Source organism: Anopheles stephensi, chromosome 3 (genome assembly GCF_013141755.1).
Source record: "Anopheles stephensi strain Indian chromosome 3, UCI_ANSTEP_V1.0, whole genome shotgun sequence".
NCBI lineage: Eukaryota > Metazoa > Arthropoda > Insecta > Diptera > Culicidae > Anopheles > Anopheles stephensi.
In genome coordinates this window covers 71,524,024-71,546,711 of record NC_050203.1, presented here as the reverse complement: position 1 = coordinate 71,546,711, position 22,688 = coordinate 71,524,024, and the positions used below count along the sequence as shown (strand labels likewise).

The window sequence follows — 22,688 nt, the reverse complement described above, 5'->3', positions numbered from 1 at the left end:
GTCACGGATATGGCTACGGATACAACAACTACCTCCCAGTCCAGGCTCATGCTGCGAAGTACGTTGCTGCCAACCCGGGAGCCGTCCATGTGGCCCCTCTCCCAGGACATCTAGTCAACCAGAAGTCGTTCGTCGCATTGTAAGGAAATTGCGCTTGTAAATAAAGTCAAATCTCGTATTCACTTGTAAAATATCAGTATTTGTTATTGATTTTTGTGTTGGGAATATAGTTGAAAAACAGGAATGGAACAGAACTATTTCTTTTTTGTAGAGGAAAATATATTGAAAGTATCCTTCCGAGCTGAGGGCACTAAGCAGGGAGTAGTAAATATTTTGAAAGTAATGTTCACTTCATTCACCTTCATTTGGAAACACCACGGTGAACACTACATATTTGCTGCTCCCAAAGCCTGTCGGACAAGCATTAGCCCATAGAGACAGCAAGCTCTAGCTATGACTGAATGAGCGAAGACGAACCAAAAAAAATTTTTGTCCGATACGACATAAGCACTGCCAAAAAATGTAAACCGAAAAATTGCCATATAAGCATGGAAAGGGTCCCATACTTGCAACGACTCTCTTCGCATTGTTGTACTTGTATTTTTTTGGTTAATTTGTTTTTACAGTCCAACAGTAGACAGTTAACTAACAATAGACAGTTTTTCAGTTAGTGGTTTATTTAATTTGGCACTAGATTGCAGTTTTATAATATTAAAATTGGCATCCTTTTTAATCAATATTGCAATGGGAAAATGATAAAAAGTAAATGAAACCATAACTCAGAGGACATTTTATGAGAAGCAAAATATTCATATTATTCTATTAAAAATATACTCAAACTGTTAAATTATGTACACACCAGATAAATTGGGTATTTCCATGCGTAAAATAGACAATTGATTTAAAACGTTAAAAACCATCCTTAAAACAATGTGTTGCTCAGGATTCAACAACACAACGTTACACAAGGTCACAGTTGTTATATAAATCAAGCCAAATAATGCTGCATTAAGATCGTTTATCATTGCAACTTTATGACACAGAACAATTCAATAGAAGGGACAACATGATTTTCTATGATCATTGTATTCATTAATTATTCGACCATCATTAAAAAAACGAAAAAAACACAAATAAAAATAATTCAAGTCGTTCATCTCATTTTCACCAAAAATAATAAAATGCAAATAAAGTTTATTTACACATTCATTTACGCCACAATCGACTTCTGGTTGACTAGATGTCCTGGGAGAGGGGCCACATGGACGGCTCCCGGATTGGCAGCAACGTACTTCGCAGCATGAGCCTGGACTGGGAGGTAGTTGTTGTATCCGTAGCCATATCCGTGACCCAGACCGTATCCGTGCTCCACACCGTATCCTCCATACAGACCCAGAGGGCTGACCGTCTTCAGGGTGTTGACGTTGGCCTGGACGACAGTCGGAGCTACCTTGGCGCCGTAGTATCCTCCATACAGACCGTTGTTGTAGACAGAGTATGGGAGAGCGGCCGAGTACGGGTAGGACAGTCCATGATCCAGCACCGAGGAGTATCCCAGTCCAGCGAGTCCAGAGTAATGGCCCAGACCGTCATAGCCGTTCAGGCCATAGAGTCCTGAGCTGTAGGAGTACGGAAGGACCGACTGCACAGCTGGCAGGTATGATCCGTTGGAGACAGCGGCCAGAGCCAGGACAGCGATCGCGATGAATCCCTGGACATTGAAACAAATCGATTCCCTTGCTATCAGTATCAATAAATACAACAAATGCTACCACAAAACTCACCTTCATGTTTACAGTTGAGAGCTCCGATTGATTGGATTTGATCGCGAAAACGTTGCAAGTGAACTGTGGTCGTTTGACCCAACCACCGTTTGCTTTTATAACAAACCCAAAGCGACACATTTTCCACCAGAAAACCGGCCTTGACGATGGAGTTTTCCTTTCGATTTACTCTTCCGGTAGGTGGCGCTATAAAAGATGAGACCATCCACGATATCGGCATCAGTATTCGCACAGCACTTCTTTCAACAACAACATCAATCAGAATGAAGGTGAGCTTCTTGTTACAATTCAAGTCAAGTTGATCATCACTTTTCTAACGATCGTCTCGTGTTTTCCAGTTCTTCATTGCAATCATGGCTGTGGCGTTCGTCGCTGCGTCCGAGGCCTCGTACCTGCCATACGCTGACGATCTGTCCTACCAGAGCTACGGTTATGGACTTCCTCTCTCGAAGGTGGTCGTCGGCTCGTCGTACGGTCTGCCAGCAGCTGTGGACAAGTACTCCTACCCATCGTACTACAGTTCCTATCCGGCCGTGAAGAAGGTGGTCGAATATCCGTCGGTTGCTCCGGTGCTGGCCACCAAGGTCGTTGATAACAGCTTCGGACTGGGATACACCAAGGTCGTTGATAACAGCTACGGACTGGGATACAACAAGCTGGTGTCCCCGGTCGTCGCCACCAAGGTCGTTGATAACAGCTATGGCCTAGGATACAACAAGCTGGTGTCTCCGGTCCTTGCCAGCGGTTACGGTCTCGGATACAACAAGCTGGTGTCCCCAGTCGTCGATAATGGCCTGTATAACTATGGCGGCTACGGACTGGGATACAACAAGTACCTGTCGGCCGCTCCAGTTGCCAAATATGTGTTGTAAATGTGTAAATAATATTGTTTTAATAAACCGGCTCCGGCTCCGATCCATGACGTATGAATGTTAACCCAAGCCATGTTTCCTCGTTCTCTTTGTTCGATCGTTCGTCGTGCATTTTGGAGAAGTGCGTTCGTTTTTTGTGTTGCATTTTTTGTGGATCTAGTTTGGCCATTCACTTGGGATTAGATTCGCGATCGTCCACTGCTTCTGTTGGTATAAAAAGACATCTCTGCTCTCGTATCAATCAGAACTAGAACGATCTTCGACTCGATCGCATACCAGCATCAATCCCAAACCTCCAACCAGCAATCATGAAGGTAATTGAAGGACTTCTCAAGCCTTCGGGAGCGATTCATCCCTGAATAACCGATCATTTCTTCCTGTCCATCCGCAGTGCATCGCAGCTGTAGTCATGGTGGCTCTGGCCGTCGTCGCTGAGGCCGGTATTGCTCCGGTGTCGGTGGTCTACTCCGCTCCCGAGACGACCGTCGTCCAGCAGAACGTGGCTCCGAAGTACGTCACCGCTTACGCTGCCCCGGCCGTTACCTACGCCAGCCACGCCAGTGTCGCTCCGGTCGCTGCCTATGCTGCCCCAGTTGCCACCTATGCTGCCCCGGTTGCTACCTATGCTTCTCCCATCTCGTACGCCGCTCAACGCACTGTTGTCCAGGCTGCCCCTGTTGCCTATGCTGCCCCGACTGCCTACGCTTACGATCAAGGAAACTACGTCCAGGCCGTCCAGGCTGTCCCGACCGTCTACGCTCAGGTCCAGAAGGAAGCTCGCTATGTGGCCGCCAACCGCGGTGCTATCCATGAGGCTCCTCTGGCCGGACACGCCGTCAACCAGCAGTCGCTGAACGTTGAGCCAGCGCCCGGAACTCTGTAAACCTAATTTATTGCCATAATAAAAGCCCTGTGAAATGGATTGAATGGTCCTGAACAAATGTACAAAATGATTCGTTTGTGAGGTTTTGTTTTCTCTAACAAGTATTCTGCAAAACTGATAGCATTTCTACATTCAGAGCTTGGCTGTTTCGCCAATATTTAACCAAACTCGATAGTTTAAATATATATATATAAAATCTTTGAAGTCTCAAAGAAATTTTCAAAAGCTTTCGCACTTCTCAGTTAATATTTTCTGAAGATCGAATATGTGTTTTGATAAAACTCTTTGTTTATTTACACATGCTTGTCCAGTTGATCGTTCTCACATTCATTTACGCCACAATCGACTTCTGGTTGACTAGATGTCCTGGGAGAGGGGCCACATGGACGGCTCCCGGATTGGCAGCAACGTACTTCGCAGCATGAGCCTGGACTGGGAGGTAGTTGTTGTATCCGTAGCCATATCCGTGACCCAGACCGTATCCTTGCTCCACACCGTATCCTCCATACAGACCCAGCGGGCTGACCGTCTTCAGAGTGTTAACGTTGGCCTGGACGACAGTCGGAGCTACCTTGGCGCCGTAGTATCCTCCATATAGTCCGTTGTTGTAGACAGAGTATGGGAGAGCGGCCGAGTACGGGTAGGACAGTCCATGATCCAGCACCGAGGAGTATCCCAGTCCAGCGAGTCCAGAGTAATGGCCCAGAACGTCATAGCCGTTCAGGCCATAGAGTCCTGAGCTGTAGGAGTACGGAAGGACCGACTGCACAGCTGGCAGGTATGATCCGTTGGAGACGGCGGCCAGAGCCAGGACAGCGATCGCGATGAATGCCTTTTGGAGAATCATGTCAAGTTAGGACTCCATCAAACATGCACTGAATTTGTTTGATTACCTTCATTGTGTTGTTTAACTGCTGCGTTCTGTAAGCCTGACAATGTGCTACTGTTGTCCTCTGCAACGTTGCTCACATCTTTTATACTTGAACTGTTTTGCTATAACAAATATCCGATCAGTAGCTTCAACCAAACCAAACTTGTCATAGTAAAAGGAAAAACTATTACTTTCTATAAAAATCAACACTGGTGATTGAGCTCAATACTATCCGTCGAGGATCGTAAAATAACATTTAGTCACGCTTGAATACATTTGAGCCGGTGAAGAAGTAAATGCAAGGTAAAGTTTATTGGCTTAATTGGCAACCACAAGGACGAAATACTTTGTCACAGCTTAGGAGAGTCCACTGAACAAGTCGTAAAAGTATTGAAGTTTAACAAATTTGCTATAAAAACAGCCAAATGGAAACCTCTAGTCACAGTTCATATCCACCGTCTCTTGTGTGAAGACAAGTAATTGGCAAGAGCACTCAAACAATCATGAAGGTAAATATAATTATAGAAACGTCAAGGAACAATCATAAAGATGATTCAAACTACTTCAGGGATTCATCGCGATAGCTGTCCTGGCTCTGGCCGCCGTCTCCAACGGATCATACCTGCCAGCTGTGCAGTCGGTTCTTCCGTACTCCTACAGCTCTGGACTCTATGGCCTGAACGGCTATGATGGTCTGGGCCATTACTCTGGACTCGCTGGACTGGGATACTCCTCGGTGCTGGATCATGGACTGTCCTACCCGTACTCGGCCGCTCTCCCGTACTCTGTCTACAACAACGGTCTGTATGGAGGATACTACGGCGCCAAGGTCGCTCCGACTGTGGTCCAGGCCAACGTCAACACCCTGAAGACGGTCAGCCCTCTGGGTCTGTATGGAGGATACTACGGCGCCAAGGTCGCTCCGACTGTCGTCCAGGCCAACGTCAACACCCTGAAGACGGTCAGCCCTCTGGGTCTGTATGGAGGATACTACGGCGCCAAGGTCGCTCCGACTGTGGTCCAGGCCAACGTCAACACTCTGAAGACGTTCAGCCCTCTGGGTCTGTATGGAGGATACGGTGTGGAGCAAGGATACGGTCTGGGTCACGGATATGGCTACGGATACAACAACTACCTCCCAGTCCAGGCTCATGTTGCGAAGTACGTTGCTGCCAATCCGGGAGCCGTCCATGTGGCCCCTCTCCCAGGACATCTAGTCAACCAGAAGTCGATTGTGGCGTAAATGAATGTGAGAACGATCAACTGGACAAGCATGTGTAAATAAACAAAGAGTTTTATCAAAACACATACTCTATCTTCAGCAAATATTAACCCAAAAGTCTGAAAGCTTTTGCAAATTTCTTTGAGACTTCAACGATTTTATATATATTTAAACTATCGAGTTTGGTTAAATATTGGCGAAACAGCCAAGCTCTGCATGTAGAAATGCTATCAGTTGTGCAGAATACTGGTTAGAGAAAACAAAACCTCACAAACGAATCATTTTGTACATTTGTTCCGGACCATTCAATCCATGTCACAGGGCTTTTATTATGACAATAAATTAGGTTTACAGAGTTCCAGGTGCTGGCTCAATGTTCAACGACTTCTGGTTGACGGCGTGTCCGGCCAGAGGAGCCTCATGGATAGCACCGCGGTTGGCGGCCACATAGCGAGCCTCCTTCTGAACCTGAGCGTACACAGTCGGGACAGCCTGGACGTAGTTACCGTTGTCGTAGGCGTAGGCAGTCGGGGCAGCATAGGCAACAGAGGCAGCCTGGACAACGGTGCGTTGGGCGGCGTACGAGATGGGAGAAGCATAGGTAGCAACCGGGGCAGCATAGGTGGCAACTGGGGCAGCATAGGCAGCGACCGGAGCGACACTGGCGTGGCTGGCGTAGGTCGTTACCGGGGCAGCGTAAGCGGTGACGTACTTCGGAGCCACGTTCTGCTGGACGACGGTCGTCTCGGGAGCGGAGTAGACCACCGACACTGGAGCAATACCGGCCTCAGCGACGACGGCCAGAGCCACCATGACTACAGCTGCGATGCACTGCGGATGGACAGGAAGAAATGATCGGTTAGTCAGGGATGAATCGCTCCCGAAGGCTTGAGAAGTCCTTCAATTACCTTCATGATTGCTGGTTGGAGGTTTGGGATTGATGCTGGTATGCGATCGAGTCGAAGATCGTTCTAGTTCTGATTGATACGAGAGCAGAGATGTCTTTTTATACCAACAGAAGCAGTGGACGATCGCGAATCTAATCCCAAGTGAATGGCCAAACTAGATCCACAAAAAATGCAACACAAAAAACGAACGCACTTCTCCAAAATGCACGACGAACGATCGAACAAAGAGAACGAGGAAACATGGCTTGGGTTAACATTCATACGTCATGGATCGGAGCCGGAGCCGGTTTATTAAAACAATATTATTTACACATTTACAACACATATTTGGCAACTGGAGCGGCCGACAGGTACTTGTTGTATCCCAGTCCGTAGCCGCCATAGTTATACAGGCCATTATCGACGACTGGGGACACCAGCTTGTTGTATCCGAGACCGTAACCGCTGGCAAGGACCGGAGACACCAGCTTGTTGTATCCTAGGCCATAGCTGTTATCAACGACCTTGGTGGCGACGACCGGGGACACCAGCTTGTTGTATCCCAGTCCGTAGCTGTTATCAACGACCTTGGTGTATCCCAGTCCGTAGCTGTTATCAACGACCTTGGTGGCGACGACCGGGGACACCAGCTTGTTGTATCCCAGTCCGTAGCTGTTATCAACGACCTTGGTGGCCAGCACCGGAGCAACCGACTGATATTCGACCACCTTCTTCACGGCCGGATAAGAACTGTAGTACGATGGGTAGGAGTACTTGTCCACAGCTGCTGGCAGACCGTACGACGAGCCGACGACCACCTTCGAGAGAGGAAGTCCATAACCGTAGCTCTGGTAGGACAGATCGTCAGCGTATGGCAGGTACGAGGCCTCGGACGCAGCGACGAACGTCACAGCCATGATTGCAATGAAGAACTGGAAAACACGAGACGATCGTTAGAAAAGTGACGATCAAGTATACTTGAATTTTTCCCAGAAGCTCACCTTCATTTTGATGGATGTTGTTGTTGATAGAAGTGCTGTGCGAATACTGATGCCGATATCGTCGATGGTCTCATCTTTTATAGCGCCACCTACCGGAAGAGTAAATCGAAAGGAAAACTCCATCGTCAAGGCCGGTTTTCGGGTGGAAAATGTGTCGCTTTGGGTTTGTTATAAAAGCAAACGGTGGTTGGGTCAAACGATCACAGTTCACTTGCAACGTTTTCACGATCAAATCCAATAAATCGGATCACTCAACTGTAAACATGAAGGTGAGTTTTGTGGTAGCATTTGTCGTATTTATTGATTTGTATTTATTGATACTGATAGCAAGGGAATCGATTTGTTTCAATGTCCAGGGATTCATCGCGATCGCTGTCCTGGCTCTGGCCGCTGTCTCTAACGGATCATACCTGCCAGCTGTGCAGCCGGTCCTTCCGTACTCCTACAGCTCTGGACTCTATGGCCTGAACGGATATGATGGACTGGGCCACTACTCTGGACTCGCTGGACTGGGATACTCCTCGGTGCTGGATCATGGACTGTCCTACCCGTACTCGGCCGCTCTTCCGTACTCTGTCTACAACAACGGTCTGTATGGAGGATACTACGGCGCCAAGGTCGCTCCGACTGTAGTCCAGGCCAACGTCAACACCCTGAAGACGGTCAGCCCGCTGGGTCTGTATGGAGGATACTACGGCGCCAAGGTCGCTCCGACTGTCGTCCAGGCCAACGTCAACACTCTGAAGACGGTCAGCCCTCTGGGTCTGTATGGAGGACACGGTGTGGAGCACGGATACGGTCTGGGTCACGGATATGGCTACGGATACAACAACTACCTCCCAGTCCAGGCTCATGCTGCGAAGTACGTTGCTGCCAATCCGGGAGCCGTTCATGTGGTGCCCCTGCCAGGTCACATCGTTAATCAAAAATCGATCGTAGCCTAAACTTCCAATAAACGACGCATATCTGTACACACCGTTTAAAAATGTGCCTTCCATCGATACCGGTTTCAGTTTGGGAGGCTCGTTTAATACCGGTTGAAACTAGTTCTGCTGCCATAATGAGGGTTGATTGAAATGCGGAAAATGTGTTCGGTGGATCGTAGAATCGAGATCACATAATACTGCCTTTCTCGTTTCATGTGGCTAGAATATTTGGACTTCCCTTCGAATACATGTCTTCGTTGCTGGTTTGAAAATGGTGTCTCGAACAAATATTCTAACGATCAGAACTATGAGTGGGTACCATCGGAACGAAAACCAGATCGTTAGGCGTGTCTGACGGAGATGAATTTTGGTGGCAGTGAAACCTTAAACCAACGAACTCGTTTGCAAAGAACCGTAAAGACTTCAAAGTGTAAGTAATAATTATAGTCAACGTTCTGGCCATACGTTGCCTCCACGATTCTTTGCCAAGAACGGTCCGGTGATGTTGAAGCAGGAAATGGTGCGTTGCCTGTGGTGCGTCTCCAAGCGAAGCACGCAGCAAAAAGGGACAACGTAAGAAAGATCATGTTAACCGCATAACCGCGACCCACCCGAGGTAATGCCGGCCCAGGCGCTGTGACCTTGAGATTGTTATTGTGTGATCGATTTATTTGAGCGTGACTGTATTCGTTCTATTTATTTGCCTGCTTTTTTTGTGCACTCCCTTCGTAAATGGTCACTTGAAGCGGCCATAACTTAACGCAGCATTAATTGATACACCACCATCTTGTTTGCTACACCAATGTTCTGGCGGAGACACACTGTGGTGCTGTGGCGGGGTGCGAAAGATCAACCACGCCTCGGCCTGTGACAGCTTCAGCAACCGTCTGCCTTGGGTTGAAACATAGAACCGCGGAATGGTTGCGACCGGTTCCAGAAGTTACCACGTTCCGGTATGCTGGGGGCTCGCTGATCGATTGAAAGCGATCTTTAGCAACACCCCAAACTGACTGGCGGTGAAAAATGAAGTCCGATGTTATGCCGACGGAGACGCTTTTGTAATCCAATTAACCGTACGAAGGCGCGCTCTGGCTTAATTGTTGCGAACTTTGGTTGCACTGTAGATCGCCGTAATTTGATTGTGTTTCTAGATGATGTCGATACGCGGGTACAAGTAGTCAAGCACAATTTATGGTTCAAAAAAGATAAAGTGCTTACAAAATTGAGATTGTTCTGGATTGGTACAGCTGGTAAGGTTTAAATGATGCACTGCAAGAGCTTCAGCATAGAGTCGGCGTTTAATTATAGACTTAGTAGGCATACAGAAGATCAACCCGTGAAGCAATGATCTATCGAATAATTGAGCTACAACGTCGTGTAATCAAATGTATGCTCTCCCAAATTCAAACCATACTGTAAGTAAAAACTCCGAGGTTCTAGTAGTTCTACTGGTTTGAAATCCATTACAATCAAATGAATTACTTTGGCATTATATATCACGCACTCTGATCAAATAATATTCTTATCAAACTTAAAGCATGTAAAAGTTCCTCCTCGGTGGAGATACCATTTGAATTTGGAGAGCCTGGGAGACCTCACGACTTCTAAGGTCATGCTGGTCAAATCTGGCAGAATTAATGATCGTACGTTGTTGGATAGTCCCTCCTCACTACACGGGAACGGCCCGGAAGGGATTTGAACCCCGGTTCCGCCATACACCAGGCTACTTTCTTCTTTGTGGTTTAACTGCTTGGCCTACTTGATCATGCCGGCCATCTAATGGCTTACTAGACTTCTTGATATCACGTAGTTTGATAGTCATTCCATACTACTGGGATCGGTCAGGATGGAATTCGATAAAGGTTCCTGGCCTGTGAAGGTCTCTATCAAACACATCAAATATTCGAATCTCCACACCTTACACCACTGTTTCGCAACCTGTTAATACTCCACTGCTCCACTCGAAGTACCCATTTACACAACCGATTAATCCTTGCAACAATCCAATTTATTCCAAACCGTTCTCACAATCCAACAAACACTGAGTATCTACATATTTACAGAGTTCCGGGTGCTGGCTCAACATTCAGCGACTTCTGGTTGATGGCATGACCGGGCAGAGGAGCCTCATGGATAGCACCACGGTTGGCGGCCACATAGCGAGCCTCCTTCTGGACCTGAGCGTAGACGGTCGGGACAGCCTGGACGGCCTGGACGTAGTTTCCTTGATCGTAAGCGTAGGCAGTCGGGGCAGCATAGGCAACAGGGGCAGCCTGGACAACGGTGCTCTGGGCAGCGTACGAGATGGGAGAAGCATAGGTAGCAACCGGGGCAGCATAGGTGGCAACTGGGGCAGCATAGGCAGCGACCGGAGCGACACTGGCGTGGCTGGCGTAGGTAACGGCCGGGGCAGAGTAAGCGGTGACGTACTTCGGCACAACGTTCTGCTGGACCACGGTGGTCGACGGTACGCTGTACACGGTTGGGACGGCGTTGTAATAGCTGCCAGCTTGGACGGTGGCGACCAAAGCGACCATGACTACAGCTGCGATGCACTGGAGAAGACGATAAAGTCGAGGATGTTAGCGATGAAACGCTTCGCTAAGATCACTAGCGAGAACCGGTGTAGCTTACCTTCATGATGCTAGTTGTGGGTTGTTTGGTGGTTCCGTTTGGAGGAATTGATGTGTGTTGTTCTGAGAACGGTTTTGATGTGACACTGACTAGCAGCCAGGGGCACTATTTATATGAGACGTTCAAATCAAACGGACAGTGTGGAGTTAGTTTGATCGATCATAGTCCGAAATAGTTTCCAAAAAAAAAAAAAAAACGATCAAAATCTTTGTCCACCCCTCGCCAACGCCTCCGTGAACCGGTGAAAGGAAAAGTCAGGCAAGCAAGATTACTACAAAAAAGAGGATTACGCTACACATCGCGTTCTGGGCGGTTGAGCACATGGATTGTAGTTTTTTTCTCTCTTAGTTTTCCTCTCTTAACTCCGACCAAGTTTCGTTTCTTTCGGGAGTTAGCAAACGCGACCACTTCCTGAAGAACTCCCGCGGCCGAAATGGCGAGCTTAAAAAAAGGGAATGTAATACGAAACCGGTACAACCTGTACTAGTTTTCGGTTACCATGAGTGGCATGCTAAAACGAATTATCGCACTGTTGGAAGCAGTCGCAACGAAAAAAAAACATCACCCAACGAAATTAAAAGTAAAGCAACCGTAACACATCGTAGCGGACGGACTGGATGGCGTCGTCGTCCAAGAATGTAATCAAGTCTCCAGCCCGCCGGCATTTGATAACTTGAGAAGCACACACACACACACGCAGGGTTCTGGAGGGTGTTCTGGTAGATTGAGGCTGGGCGTTGTTGTTTTTGCGTAGAACCGGCACTTTGCCAAAACTTAAACCTTCTGCCCGTTTGCTTTGTTTGGCATTCCTGAAACTGGATCGACCAGGACGCCGCCTTATCTTTGTTGCTTTGTTGTTGCGTTGACGTATGTTTTTGTGGTATTAATTTTTTAATCGTGGTGATTAACTAATCAGATTCAGGTTGACGTTCTATGAGGTGTAAATAATTTTACATTAAATATACATGAGCTTATTAAGGTTGATTTATGTAATTTTGAAAAAGGCTGAAAGTGTTTGTATAATTTTCTGCTATTAGAAGGTTTAAACTACATAGCACGATGGTTCGAAATTTATCCTATCGGATGACTTTGCAGAAATAGAAGCATAATACGTGACGACCTTGACACGTTCAGCTGTGCGGAGAAGAAGAATCGGCGTATGGAGTAAAGGCTCTAGCAAGGCCGAATAGATTATTCTTTCTCATTTTTTGGGCTTTCTTATGGTCATGTTCGCCTGTTGATATCGTTACAGGTCTTGTTTTAAGCTGTGATTATTTTGACAAAATAATTAAATAAGGGTTGAAGCCGGAGAGCTAGTTTTAATGTCAAATAAACAGGGTTTTGCATGGAGGGGCAATAAGAGTTTCAAGCTTTAAATTTGATCAGTAAATAAAGGAAGATCCTGGACTTGTCCAAGAAATTAGAGGAGCATAACAGATTAACCAGAAAGCTACACTAGAAGGCAAAGGCTAATGGTTCTTTAATATGGATTCTAAATATTTTTTATTTCGAAAATTGTCTCATATCTGTTTAATAATTATAATGAACGCTTGTAATTTTTCTTTGGATGTGAAAGGAGAATTACCTGACTTTCATCTCTATAAATTTGGATTTTATTTTTGCATTTTCTCACAAACATTAAAAAAATTTGGTCCTCGTGTGCTAGATGCGATTTTTGGGAAAGGAAAAAAATTGGGTTTTTTTTATTGAAGTATTTACTTTCATATCAACCAACTGAACCAAGAGCTGCCTCTGGTTTTGGAGAAATTTCAGTTTTGATGCGCATCATATAGCCTGAAGTAAATATAAATCGTTGTGTCAAAGACCTTGAAGTGCTCCTTCACGCTAAGTTGAGCTTACATGACCAGCTGGAGCGCATCATCATCGGAGCTGTTGTTGGCCTGTTGAAACATCTGGCTCGAGATTTGACTGATTCGATTTTGACCAAAACGCTGCACTGCTCGCTAGTTGGATCAGGAGCAGAGTCCGCATCCGTTGTGTGATAGCCTATGGCTGCTCGATCCCGGATGCGCCTCGAGTCCATCGAGTGAAAATTCACGATGTTTGCTCTACTTCCTGTAAGGCTCCCATGGATTATGGCGGTCGCTGTACGCTGGTCGGACGCTAATATGCAGAGATCCTTCATTGCAGGGCTTAAGGACAATCGGATCCGCGTTCATCCTTTACGTCCCGGCGAGAACGCTCCGAGTTTGGAAAGTACTTGACTTGAGTGGAACGTTGGTCCCATTCCGTTTCCGCTGATCGTTTTATAGCCATGTGTGGTGTGTATTCGTTCCGTAAGTCCTTGTTATTGGTAGTGTCTTAGTTTTGATCGATTTTTCGTATTTTATCATCATGATAGCTTTAAGTTGCCGTAACAGTGCCAACAAATAAAAGTAATGCATTAAAAAAATATTTTTTGATATTAGCTCCAGTTGGAAAACGTTAATTCTGCAATGTTAAAGCTATTCGACATTAACATTGTTAGCATAGCGATCACGAATAGAAAAAAAACGTATAAACGGAGAACTTGCTATAATTTAGGCTTCTTTATGGTAAAACGGACTAGGGAAGTAGGGAAGGAAAATCCGGTCTCTCGAACGGTGAATGCGATACGAACAGGATGTGTTTAGAAACACTCTCTCTCTCTCTTTCTCTCTCTCTCCCTCTCTCTCTCTCTCTCTCTCTCTCTCTCACACCACCTCCTCAATGCCTCCGCGGCCTCCGTTTACTCGCCAACATACCACAACCAATTGTAAACGGCAAATAAAGGAGAAGGCTCTCAAACCCGTAAAAACTGTTCACCACCGAGAGAAGCAATAATCATCGATGAATATACTAAAGATTTTTAATTTTTTCCAAAATAAAATATAGAAGTTTCTTTACTTCTTATTCAAATTAAAAAAAAATTCATTCCCGTCCCAGAAGGAAAAACTGGAACAGGGATGTAAGCGACGAACCCGCTTTTACTGTTTGGTCTATTAATGACCAAACACATGACCAAAGTCAAGCACTATTGATTATTGTCTAAAATGAAGCTTTAAATAATAAATTTTGAAGATAATTAACAAACAACAACACCAACAGTTACTGTACAATATCACAACGCGCTTTTATTTTGCAGCACTCAACAAATGCCGCCTATATGCCGATCATTCAATTTACAGAGTTCCGGGTGCCGGTTCCAGGTTCAGCGACTGCTGGTTGACGGTGTGGCCGGGCAGTGGCGCCTCATGCACCGCACCACGGTTAGCGGCCAGATAGCGGGCCTCCTTCTGGGCGACAACGGCCACGGCTGGCTGGTAGGCGTACGGTTCGACGTAAGCAACTGGAGCAGCGGCAACGTGAGCGGCGACAGGGGCCTGGTAAGCGTAGTTCCAGGGCGATACAATTCTGGCGTAAGAATTATCCTGTACCCAGCTTCCGACCGAAACTGGCGCCAAATGCTGCAGAGCTGCTCCATTGCCCCAGTAGGTAACGGACGATCCCTGGACGGCAACGGCGACGGCCATCATGACTACAGCTGCGATGCACTGGAAAAAGGACACGATTATGAGCGACTCCTTCGCAGCAGGCGGCGAAGTCCTGTATTTACCTTCATGATTGTTGATTTGAGGATTTGCAAGCGTTGTGGTTTGCTGCTGTTGCTCTGAATGTTGCTCAGATGGTTCTGATACAGTTCACACACCGTTCGGTCGGTATTTATAACGCAACGCAGTTCTTTAGCTCAATCAACCGCGATCGAGTGTTGGCTCCCCCTTATGGCCAATGACCTCGACGCGCGTACGCACACGAAGTTCTGAAAGGCCTGAAAGGAGACTCATTCCGAGACCTCCCACCTTTTGCAGTTCAGTCGATCACCACGAAAGGTGAGACGTGCGTCAAATAGTGCAATATTGCTACCAACCGGAAATCACCCTCTAAAGCGGTGAACAATTGTTGTACAACGGGTGGTAAAAATGTCAACCAGTTTAAGGTACTACGGGGCAGTAATTTGATACCGAAGATGCACATACAGGTGCTTTGGTTGAGGCAGTGTCCGTGGGTGCAAGCCCGTGATGGTCAATTATCTCTTATTACACGACACTAGATGTGATGATAAGAACAACATTTAATAATATTTTTAATAGTTTTATCAGTTTTCCTTGTGATATACTCTCAATTGAGCTGTTCTTTGAAATAGATCAATCTTAAAATGAATATCAAAATGTTGCATTGTTTAGAAATAATTAATTTATTCAAAATTGAGGGCTTGAGCTCACCTTCGTATTGTCGTCATTCTCATGACTGGGCTGGATATCTAATCCTCGGATCGTCTTCTCGGAATCTACCGTTCGAATTGTCTCCGTATGCAGGACTGGCTATCCTCACCTCTCGAGGTTGTAATGCCAAAGAAGATAAAGAATTAGAAAAAGTAAACAAAAAAGAAAAAATTACCCTAAAGACAGAAAGATTAGTTATCCAGGTTACAATCGAGGATCTTCTATTGTTAGCTAAAGCTAATCAACCTTTTAATAATAACTGGGGGCGGTTCGGTGGCCAAGACGACAGCAGCGTCGGTCTTCAAACGATAAAACAGGGTTTCAAATCCCATCCAGACCGCCTCTCGGTGCACAGGACTAACTATCCAGTTACGGGTAAAATCAAGTCACAGAACGTCAGCAATAGCAGGCCGAAACTTCTCGAGGTTGTAGTGCCAAAGAAGCAGCATTATAATAAAAATTATAAACGTGACCTTGATTAGAAAAATGGAAAACTCTATCAGTAAAATACATATTTGAATATAAACAATACAATTGTTCGTTCTTATTATTGTTGAAGATCACGTTCGATATACAATTCGTGCCGGTAACTTTTTGTTTAGGAAATTTAAACAGATTACCCTTATTTATTTATTTGTTTATTTATTTATTTATTTATTTAAAGAATGACGGCTAGATGCCGTATAGTCAAAAAATATTACCCTAATTAATTCGGGGAAATACTTCTTATGGAAACAATTGTCATAATTGTTAGAGGGTAGACAAGTGGTGGTCGTATTTCAATTACTTTCTTTTATATTATCATAATTTATCTGAAAAAAAAACAATCTCTTTTTGTTTTGTTGATTAGCAGCATGAAGTAGAGTATCACTTGCAATTATCGAGGTTTTTATGGAGATTTAAAATATGTAAGGAAATATTTATTCACAGAAAGAAGAGCTCTTTAAAAAGCCACCTAAAAAACTTCTGTAAAACTTCTTCAACGCTTTTTGATTGTTGTTATGTTCCAAAAGCTGCATGCGTATTTCTTATTGCTTTGTTTTGGATTTCATTTAACGAGGACAAATATTAAAAATACGTTTTTAATAAAATAAAATAAAAATTTGTGTAATATATCATCCGAGAAACATACAGCGAACGAAATAAAATCTTAAGGAAACAAAACGTATCGCTCTGGTGTTTCTATGTCTAACAAGACACGGATCTGGCATTCGAGTTGAGGTCCTCACTATCGCTTGTACAAATCAAAAGGCTAGACCACAAGAATCGATCACTATCGCAATATCCGTTTGTGCACCTATTCGACCACAGATTCCACTATCCCATTATCGAAAGTCATTCCCCACATCCTGGTGTCAAAATGCTGCCGTGTTGCGTGAGTTCAAAGTGTGTGTATGTGTGTGTACTACAATCGCGTACGCGCTCGATATCTCGAAAGGAATGTGCGATACGCACGCAGCTCCGGTTGAATGGAAACGTGAATGGAGCCACAGATTGCAAGGAAAGGCATGCGGACAAAGGAACCAATGCGAAGGAACCGATCGGTAACGGTTAAAAAACGCGATCCCCACCCCAGCAAGGGACTGGGAGGTTTGGTTTGCGTTTTTGGGAGCCAACGGTGAGGTTGGGACAGATTTGTATGTACTCAAAGAATGTGAGTGTTTAGGTTCTAGCGTTTTTGGGGTTGGTATAAAAGGCTCGGCACAGGAGTCCTGACAGTATCATACGTTGGTTGAGTTCAGCTTAGTTCAGAAGCAACCTCCAGTTAAAACCAAAAACACCCCAATCTACAAACATGAAGGTATGGTTGGAGATCTTTAGGGGAAATTGCGATATCTGGACGTGGGAGTTAATTGTTCGATTGTTTCTTTCCAGTGCATCGTTGTTGCAGTCATTGTTGCGCTGGCCGTTGCCGCCGAAGGAAGTGCCATCGCGTCGTACGCCGTCCCGCTGGCCTACTCTGTTCCGCAGACCACGGTCGTTCAGCAGAACGTCGCCCCGAAGTACGTCGTGGCCGGTTACGCTGCACCGTACGTTGCCTCGCCATATGTGGCCGCCGCCCACAGCTATGCCGTCCCGGCCGTGTCCTACGCTAGTACCGCTGTCCACGCCGTCCCAGCTGTGAGTTATGCTGTGCCGCAGGCCACCGTATACGCTGCCCATGTCCAGCAGGAAGCCCGCTATCTGGCCGCTACCCGTGGTGCGGTCCATGAGGCCCCACTGCCCGGACACAGCGTCAACCAGCAGTCGCTTAACTTGGCTTCCGCTCCCGGAACTCTGTAAGTGAGTGGTCGCGGAACTGTCGGTCTGTTGCTACCTCAATAAAATGAGTTTCTTAATGTAAATTTTAAACGAGTACTGGAAGAATTCATCCCCGATTTATGATCGCTGAAGTTCACATCCGAAACCAGTCCCAGCGATCACGGTACACCATGACATTGCACTTCGCACTGTCGATCGGCTGTACCCTTTACGGATCGCCATCATAAGGACGGTTGGGCGTCGGTTTCTACCGTGCCTCCGAGTGAGTTTCTGCTTTGTTGTGTCAGCAGAGTTGCCTCGAACGTACTGCCCAAGGACGTCCGCATCTTTGGCAAACTCATACTTAACGTACCACCTTGTGGCCAATACGGGCTTTTACTGTAACGTTCGGTTAGCAGCTCTCAGCTTTTGGTGGTCTGTAATTATAGTGCACTGCAATTCGTCACCTCATTCGTCGTCAATCGGGCCTACACGAACGCAACTGCATTGGACGAAGGAAAGAAAAACCGGTTCCACACTCGACACTGTTGGCATTGATCTTGAAATTTGGAACTCTCGCTCTCGGCAGTCGAAGAGTGCGTAACGGTGCGTAACCGATACCGGTGCTGGAAGGCGTGTTGTTGTGGTGACCAACACCCCTCGGAAACCCTTCCGGTTTGTAACGGAATCAGGGCAAAAACTCGTTTGCGTTCTCTTACGAGACCGAAAAAGGCGGCTGGAAGGTGTGTACACAATATGAGGATTTGTTGTGGGTATGAAAGATTTTTTTGACTATTTCCTGATAATAATGACAATCATGCAAACTTTACTAGACGGCTTTTTAATTAAGGTAGGTTTTGTAAAAATGAGGGCAGATTTAAAATTAAATTTTATTATGTTGGCTGTATTAAATTTTGTACAACTTGAGCTAACTTTAAAGTAAACCATAATTCTCGAATTAAAAAAATACTGCATGATGGATCCTCATAAAAAAAATCCTAAATAATGAAAATCTTCATCTGGCAAAATCTTTAGACTATAAATTAAAAAAAACATCAAGCAAAGAATACACTAGAAACACTTTTCGTTAAAAATTCTGGATATATTTTATAAACAATAAATATTTATCCGATTCAGTTGCTAAATATCACAAATCAGGCCACAATCGACTTCTGGTTGACTAGATGTCCTGGGAGAGGGGCCACATGGACGGCTCCCGGATTGGGAGCTACGTACTTCGCAGCATGAGCCTGGACTGGGAGGTAGTTGTTGTATCCGTAGCCATATCCGTGACCCAGACCGTATCCGTGCTCCACACCGTATCCTCCATACAGACCCAGAGGGCTGACCGTCTTCAGGATGTTGACGTTGGCCTGGACCACAGTCGGAGCGACCTTGGCACCGTAGTATCCTCCATACAGACCCAGAGGGCTGACCGTCTTCAGAGTGTTGACGTTGGCCTGGACCACAGTCGGAGCGACCTTGGCGCCGTAGTATCCTCCATACAGACCGTTGTTGTAGACAGAGTACGGGAGAGCGGCCGAGTACGGGTAGGACAGTCCATGATCCAGCACCGAGGAGTATCCCAGTCCAGCAAGTCCCGAATAATGGCCCAGACCGTCATAGCCGTTCAGGCCATAGAGTCCAGAGCTGTAGGAGTACGGAAAGACCGACTGCACAGCTGGCAGGTATGATCCGTTGGAGACAGCGGCCAGAGCCAGGACAGCGATCGCGATGAATCCCTGGACATTGAAACAAATCGATTCCCTTGCTATCAGTATCAATAAATACGACAAATGCTACCACAAAACTCACCTTCATGTTTACAGTTGAGTGCTCCGATTGATTGGATTTGATCGCGAAAACGTTGCAAGTGAACTGTGATCGTTTGACCCAAATATCGTCCGCTTTTATAACAAACCCAAAGCGACACATTTTCCACCCGAAAACCGGCCTTGACGATGGAGTTTTCCTTTCGATTTACTCTTCCGGTAGGTGGCGCTATAAAAGATGAGACCATCGACGCTATCGGCATCAGTATTCGCACAGCACTTCTATCAACAACAACATCCATCAAAATGAAGGTGAGCTACTTCAGATTCTCCAATCTAATAGATAAACACTTTTCTAACGATTATCTCGTGTTTTCCAGTTCTTCATTGCAATCATGGCTGTGGCGTTCGTCGCTGCGTCCGAGGCCTCGTACCTGCCATACGCTGACGATCTGTCCTACCAGAGCTACGGTTATGGACTTCCTCTCTCGAAGGTGGTCGTCGGCTCGTCGTACGGTCTGCCAGCAGCTGTGGACAAGTACTCCTACCCATCGTACTACAGTTCCTATCCGGCCGTGAAGAAGGTGGTCGAATATCCGTCGGTTGCTCCGGTGCTGGCCACCAAGGTCGTTGATAACAGCTACGGACTGGGATACACCAAGGTCGTTGATAACAGCTATGGCCTAGGATACAACAAACTGGTGTCTCCGGTCCTTGCCAGCGGTTACGGTCTCGGATACAACAAGCTGGTGTCCCCAGTCGTCGATAATGGTCTGTATAACTATGGCGGCTACGGACTGGGATACAACAAGTACCTGTCGGCCGCTCCAGTTGCCAAATATGTGTTGTAAATGTGTAAATAATATTGTTTTAATAAACCGGCTCCGGCTCCGATCCATGACGTATGAATGTTAACCCAAGCCATGTTTCCTCGTTCTCTTTGTCCGATCGTTCGTCGTGCATTTCGGAGAAGTTCGTTCGTTTTTTGTGTTGCATTTTTTGTGGATCTAGTTTGGCCATTCACTTGGGATTAGATTCGCGACCGTCCGCTGCTTCTGTTGGTATAAAAAGACATCTCTGCTCTCGTATCAATCAGAACTTGAACGATCTTCGACTCGATCGCATACCAGCATCAATCCCAAACCTCCAACCAGCAATCATGAAGGTAATTGAAGGACTTCTCAAGCTTTCGGGAGCGATTCATCCCTGACTAACCAACCATTTCTTCCTGTCCATCCGCAGTGCATCGCAGCTGTAGTCATGGTGGCTCTGGCCGTCGTCGCTGAGGCCGGTATTGCTCCGGTGTCGGTGGTCTACTCCGCTCCCGAGACGACCGTCGTCCAGCAGAACGTGGCTCCGAAGTACGTCACCGCTTACGCTGCCCCGGCCGTTACCTACGCCAGCCACGCCAGTGTCGCTCCGGTCGCTGCCTATGCTGCCCCAGTTGCCACCTATGCTGCCCCGGTTGCTACCTATACTTCTCCCATCTCGTACGCCGCTCAACGCACTGTTGTCCAGACTGCCCCTGTTGCCTATGCTGCCCCGACTGCCTACGCTTACGATCAAGGAAACTACGTCCAGGCCGTCCAGGCTGTCCCGACCGTCTACGCTCAGGTCCAGAAGGAAGCTCGCTATGTGGCCGCCAACCGTGGTGCTATCCATGAGGCTCCTCTGGCCGGACACGCCGTCAACCAGCAGTCGCTGAACGTTGAGCCAGCTCCTGGAACTCTGTAAACCTAATTTATTCCCATAATAAAAGCCCTGTGACATGGATTGAATGATCCTGAACAAATGTACAACATGATTCGTTTGTGAGGTTTTGTTTTCTGTAACAAGTATTTTGCAAAACTGATAGCATTTCTACATGCAGAGCTTGGCTGTTTCGCCAATATTTTACCAAACTCGATAGTTTAAGTATTTATAAAATCTTTGAAGTCTCGAAGAAATTTGCAAAAGCTTTTGGATTTTTCGGTTAATATTTGCTGAAGGTAGAGTATGTGTTTTGATAAAACCCTTTGTTTATTTACACATGCTTGTCCAATTGATCATTATCACATTCATTTACGCCACAATCGACTTCTGGTTGACTAGATGTCCTGGGAGAGGGGCCACATGGACGGCTCCCGGGTTGGCAGCAACGTACTTCGCAGCATGAGCCTGGACTGGGAGGTAATTGTTGTATCCGTAGCCATATCCGTGACCCAGACCGTATCCGTGCTCCACACCGTATCCTCCATACAGACCCAGAGGGCTGACCGTCTTCAGAGTGTTGACGTTGGCCTGGACCACAGTCGGAGCGACCTTGGCGCCGTAGTATCCTCCATACAGACCCAGAGGGCTGACCGTCTTCAGAGTGTTGACGTTGGCCTGGACGACAGTCGGAGCTACCTTGGCACCGTAGTATCCTCCATACAGACCGTTGTTGTAGACAGAGTACGGGAGAGCGGCCGAGTACGGGTAGGACAGTCCATGATCCAGCACCGAGGAGTATCCCAGTCCAGCGAGTCCAGAGTAGTGGCCCAGACCTTCATAGCCGTTCAGGCCATAGAGTCCTGAGCTGTAGGAGTACGGAAGGACCGACTGCACAGCTGGCAGGTATGATCCGTTGGAGACAGCGGCCAGAGCCAGGACAGCGATCGCGATGAATGCCTTTTGGAGAATCATGTCAAGTTAGGACTCCATCGAATATGCTGAATTTGTTTGATTACCTTCATTGTGTTGTTTAACTGCTGCGTTCTGTAAGCCTGACAATGTGCTACTGTTGTCCTCAGCAACGTTGCTCACATCTTTTATACTTGAACTGTTTTGCTATAACAAATATCCGATCAGTAGCTTCAACCAAACCAAACTTGTCATAGTAAAAGGAAAAACTATTACTTTCTATAAAAGTCAACACTGGTGATTGAGCTCATTACTATCCGTCAAGGTTCGTTAAATAACATTTAGTCACGCTTGAATACATTTGAGCCGGTGAAGAAGTAAATGCAAGGTAAAGTTTATTGGCTTAATTGGCAACCACAAGGACGAAATACTCTGTCACAGCTTAGGAGAGTCCATTGAACAAGTCGTAAAAGTATTGAAGTTTAACAAATTTGCTATAAAAACAGCCAAATGGAATCCTGTAGTCACAGTTCATATCCACCGTCTCTTGTGTGAAGACAAGTAATTGGCAAGAGCACTCAAACAAACATGAAGGTAAATATAATTATAGAAAAGTCAAGAAACAATCATAACGATGATTCAAACTACTTCAGGGATTCATCGCGATCGCTGTCCTGGCTCTGGCCGCTGTCTCCAACGGATCATACCTGCCAGCTGTGCAGCCGGTCCTTC

The 22,688-nt window shown here is 46.3% G+C and overlaps 11 protein-coding genes across 29 annotated transcripts in view; 6 read left to right on the top strand and 5 right to left on the bottom strand.

Moving 5' to 3' along the window:
* LOC118514290 overlaps positions 1 to 22,688 on the top strand; it is a 163,555-nt gene that overhangs the window by 135,004 nt on the left and 5,863 nt on the right. For 7 of the 13 annotated variants that reach the window (XM_036061046.1, XM_036061047.1, XM_036061040.1 and 4 more), the window contains 2 exons: positions 5,223 to 5,483; positions 8,121 to 8,294. In XM_036061046.1, coding sequence (XP_035916939.1) covers positions 5,223 to 5,483; positions 8,121 to 8,294 — 435 coding nt within the window. Of the gene's footprint in view, positions 1 to 4,851; positions 4,920 to 4,978; positions 5,484 to 8,120; positions 8,295 to 22,688 lie in introns of those variants that run through there. The other 6 variants (XM_036061052.1, XM_036061043.1, XM_036061044.1 and 3 more) reach the window with 6 other exon arrangements.
* Positions 1,159 to 22,121, bottom strand: LOC118514294. 3 transcript variants are annotated; one of them, XM_036061063.1, is made up of 5 exons: positions 22,064 to 22,121; positions 21,587 to 22,004; positions 18,914 to 19,081; positions 3,833 to 4,133; positions 1,159 to 1,198 (listed from the first exon to the last, which is right to left on the bottom strand). In XM_036061063.1, exons 1-4 carry the CDS (start codon positions 22,067 to 22,069, stop codon positions 3,871 to 3,873), a joined length of 855 nt encoding a protein of 284 aa, XP_035916956.1. In that variant the 5' UTR covers positions 22,070 to 22,121; the 3' UTR covers positions 1,159 to 1,198; positions 3,833 to 3,870. The 3 variants fall into 3 exon arrangements, with proteins under 3 accessions (XP_035916956.1, XP_035916957.1, XP_035916955.1); XM_036061064.1 differs by lacking the exon at positions 3,833 to 4,133 and having other exon boundaries at positions 1,159 to 1,467; positions 18,908 to 19,081; XM_036061062.1 differs by lacking the exon at positions 1,159 to 1,198 and having other exon boundaries at positions 3,806 to 4,127; positions 18,908 to 19,081.
* Positions 2,002 to 2,725, top strand: LOC118514305. Of its 2 annotated transcripts, XM_036061088.1 has the most exons (3): positions 2,002 to 2,053; positions 2,123 to 2,368; positions 2,405 to 2,725. In XM_036061088.1, the coding sequence occupies exons 1-3, from the start codon at positions 2,048 to 2,050 to the stop codon at positions 2,654 to 2,656; spliced, it is 504 nt and encodes a 167-aa protein (XP_035916981.1). In that variant the 5' UTR covers positions 2,002 to 2,047; the 3' UTR covers positions 2,657 to 2,725. The 2 variants fall into 2 exon arrangements, with proteins under 2 accessions (XP_035916981.1, XP_035916980.1); XM_036061087.1 differs by having other exon boundaries at positions 2,123 to 2,725.
* LOC118514310 (adult cuticle protein 1-like) lies at positions 2,821 to 3,601 on the top strand. The gene is made up of 2 exons (XM_036061094.1): positions 2,821 to 2,970; positions 3,048 to 3,601. The coding sequence occupies exons 1-2, from the start codon at positions 2,965 to 2,967 to the stop codon at positions 3,537 to 3,539; spliced, it is 498 nt and encodes a 165-aa protein (XP_035916987.1). The 5' UTR covers positions 2,821 to 2,964; the 3' UTR covers positions 3,540 to 3,601.
* On the bottom strand, positions 5,914 to 6,690 carry LOC118514314 (cuticle protein 16.5-like). Its single transcript, XM_036061098.1, has 2 exons — positions 6,541 to 6,690; positions 5,914 to 6,463 (listed from the first exon to the last, which is right to left on the bottom strand). Exons 1-2 carry the CDS (start codon positions 6,544 to 6,546, stop codon positions 5,981 to 5,983), a joined length of 489 nt encoding a protein of 162 aa, XP_035916991.1. The 5' UTR covers positions 6,547 to 6,690; the 3' UTR covers positions 5,914 to 5,980.
* LOC118514296 lies at positions 6,786 to 7,673 on the bottom strand. 4 transcript variants are annotated; one of them, XM_036061068.1, is made up of 3 exons: positions 7,521 to 7,673; positions 7,143 to 7,451; positions 6,786 to 7,106 (listed from the first exon to the last, which is right to left on the bottom strand). In XM_036061068.1, exons 1-3 carry the CDS (start codon positions 7,641 to 7,643, stop codon positions 6,855 to 6,857), a joined length of 684 nt encoding a protein of 227 aa, XP_035916961.1. In that variant the 5' UTR covers positions 7,644 to 7,673; the 3' UTR covers positions 6,786 to 6,854. The 4 variants fall into 4 exon arrangements, with proteins under 4 accessions (XP_035916961.1, XP_035916962.1, XP_035916963.1 ...); XM_036061069.1 differs by having other exon boundaries at positions 6,786 to 7,142; positions 7,206 to 7,451; XM_036061070.1 differs by having other exon boundaries at positions 7,206 to 7,451.
* Positions 10,433 to 11,217, bottom strand: LOC118514306 (adult cuticle protein 1-like). The gene is made up of 2 exons (XM_036061089.1): positions 11,081 to 11,217; positions 10,433 to 11,001 (listed from the first exon to the last, which is right to left on the bottom strand). The coding sequence occupies exons 1-2, from the start codon at positions 11,084 to 11,086 to the stop codon at positions 10,504 to 10,506; spliced, it is 504 nt and encodes a 167-aa protein (XP_035916982.1). The 5' UTR covers positions 11,087 to 11,217; the 3' UTR covers positions 10,433 to 10,503.
* On the bottom strand, positions 14,168 to 14,776 carry LOC118514316 (adult cuticle protein 1-like). Its single transcript, XM_036061100.1, has 2 exons — positions 14,676 to 14,776; positions 14,168 to 14,613 (listed from the first exon to the last, which is right to left on the bottom strand). The coding sequence occupies exons 1-2, from the start codon at positions 14,679 to 14,681 to the stop codon at positions 14,242 to 14,244; spliced, it is 378 nt and encodes a 125-aa protein (XP_035916993.1). The 5' UTR covers positions 14,682 to 14,776; the 3' UTR covers positions 14,168 to 14,241.
* LOC118514315 (cuticle protein 16.5-like) lies at positions 17,026 to 17,694 on the top strand. The gene is made up of 2 exons (XM_036061099.1): positions 17,026 to 17,143; positions 17,218 to 17,694. The coding sequence occupies exons 1-2, from the start codon at positions 17,138 to 17,140 to the stop codon at positions 17,623 to 17,625; spliced, it is 414 nt and encodes a 137-aa protein (XP_035916992.1). The 5' UTR covers positions 17,026 to 17,137; the 3' UTR covers positions 17,626 to 17,694.
* Positions 19,597 to 20,275, top strand: LOC118514301. The gene is made up of 2 exons (XM_036061080.1): positions 19,597 to 19,667; positions 19,736 to 20,275. Exons 1-2 carry the CDS (start codon positions 19,662 to 19,664, stop codon positions 20,204 to 20,206), a joined length of 477 nt encoding a protein of 158 aa, XP_035916973.1. The 5' UTR covers positions 19,597 to 19,661; the 3' UTR covers positions 20,207 to 20,275.
* Positions 20,456 to 21,159, top strand: LOC118514308 (adult cuticle protein 1-like). Its single transcript, XM_036061092.1, has 2 exons — positions 20,456 to 20,520; positions 20,598 to 21,159. The coding sequence occupies exons 1-2, from the start codon at positions 20,515 to 20,517 to the stop codon at positions 21,087 to 21,089; spliced, it is 498 nt and encodes a 165-aa protein (XP_035916985.1). The 5' UTR covers positions 20,456 to 20,514; the 3' UTR covers positions 21,090 to 21,159.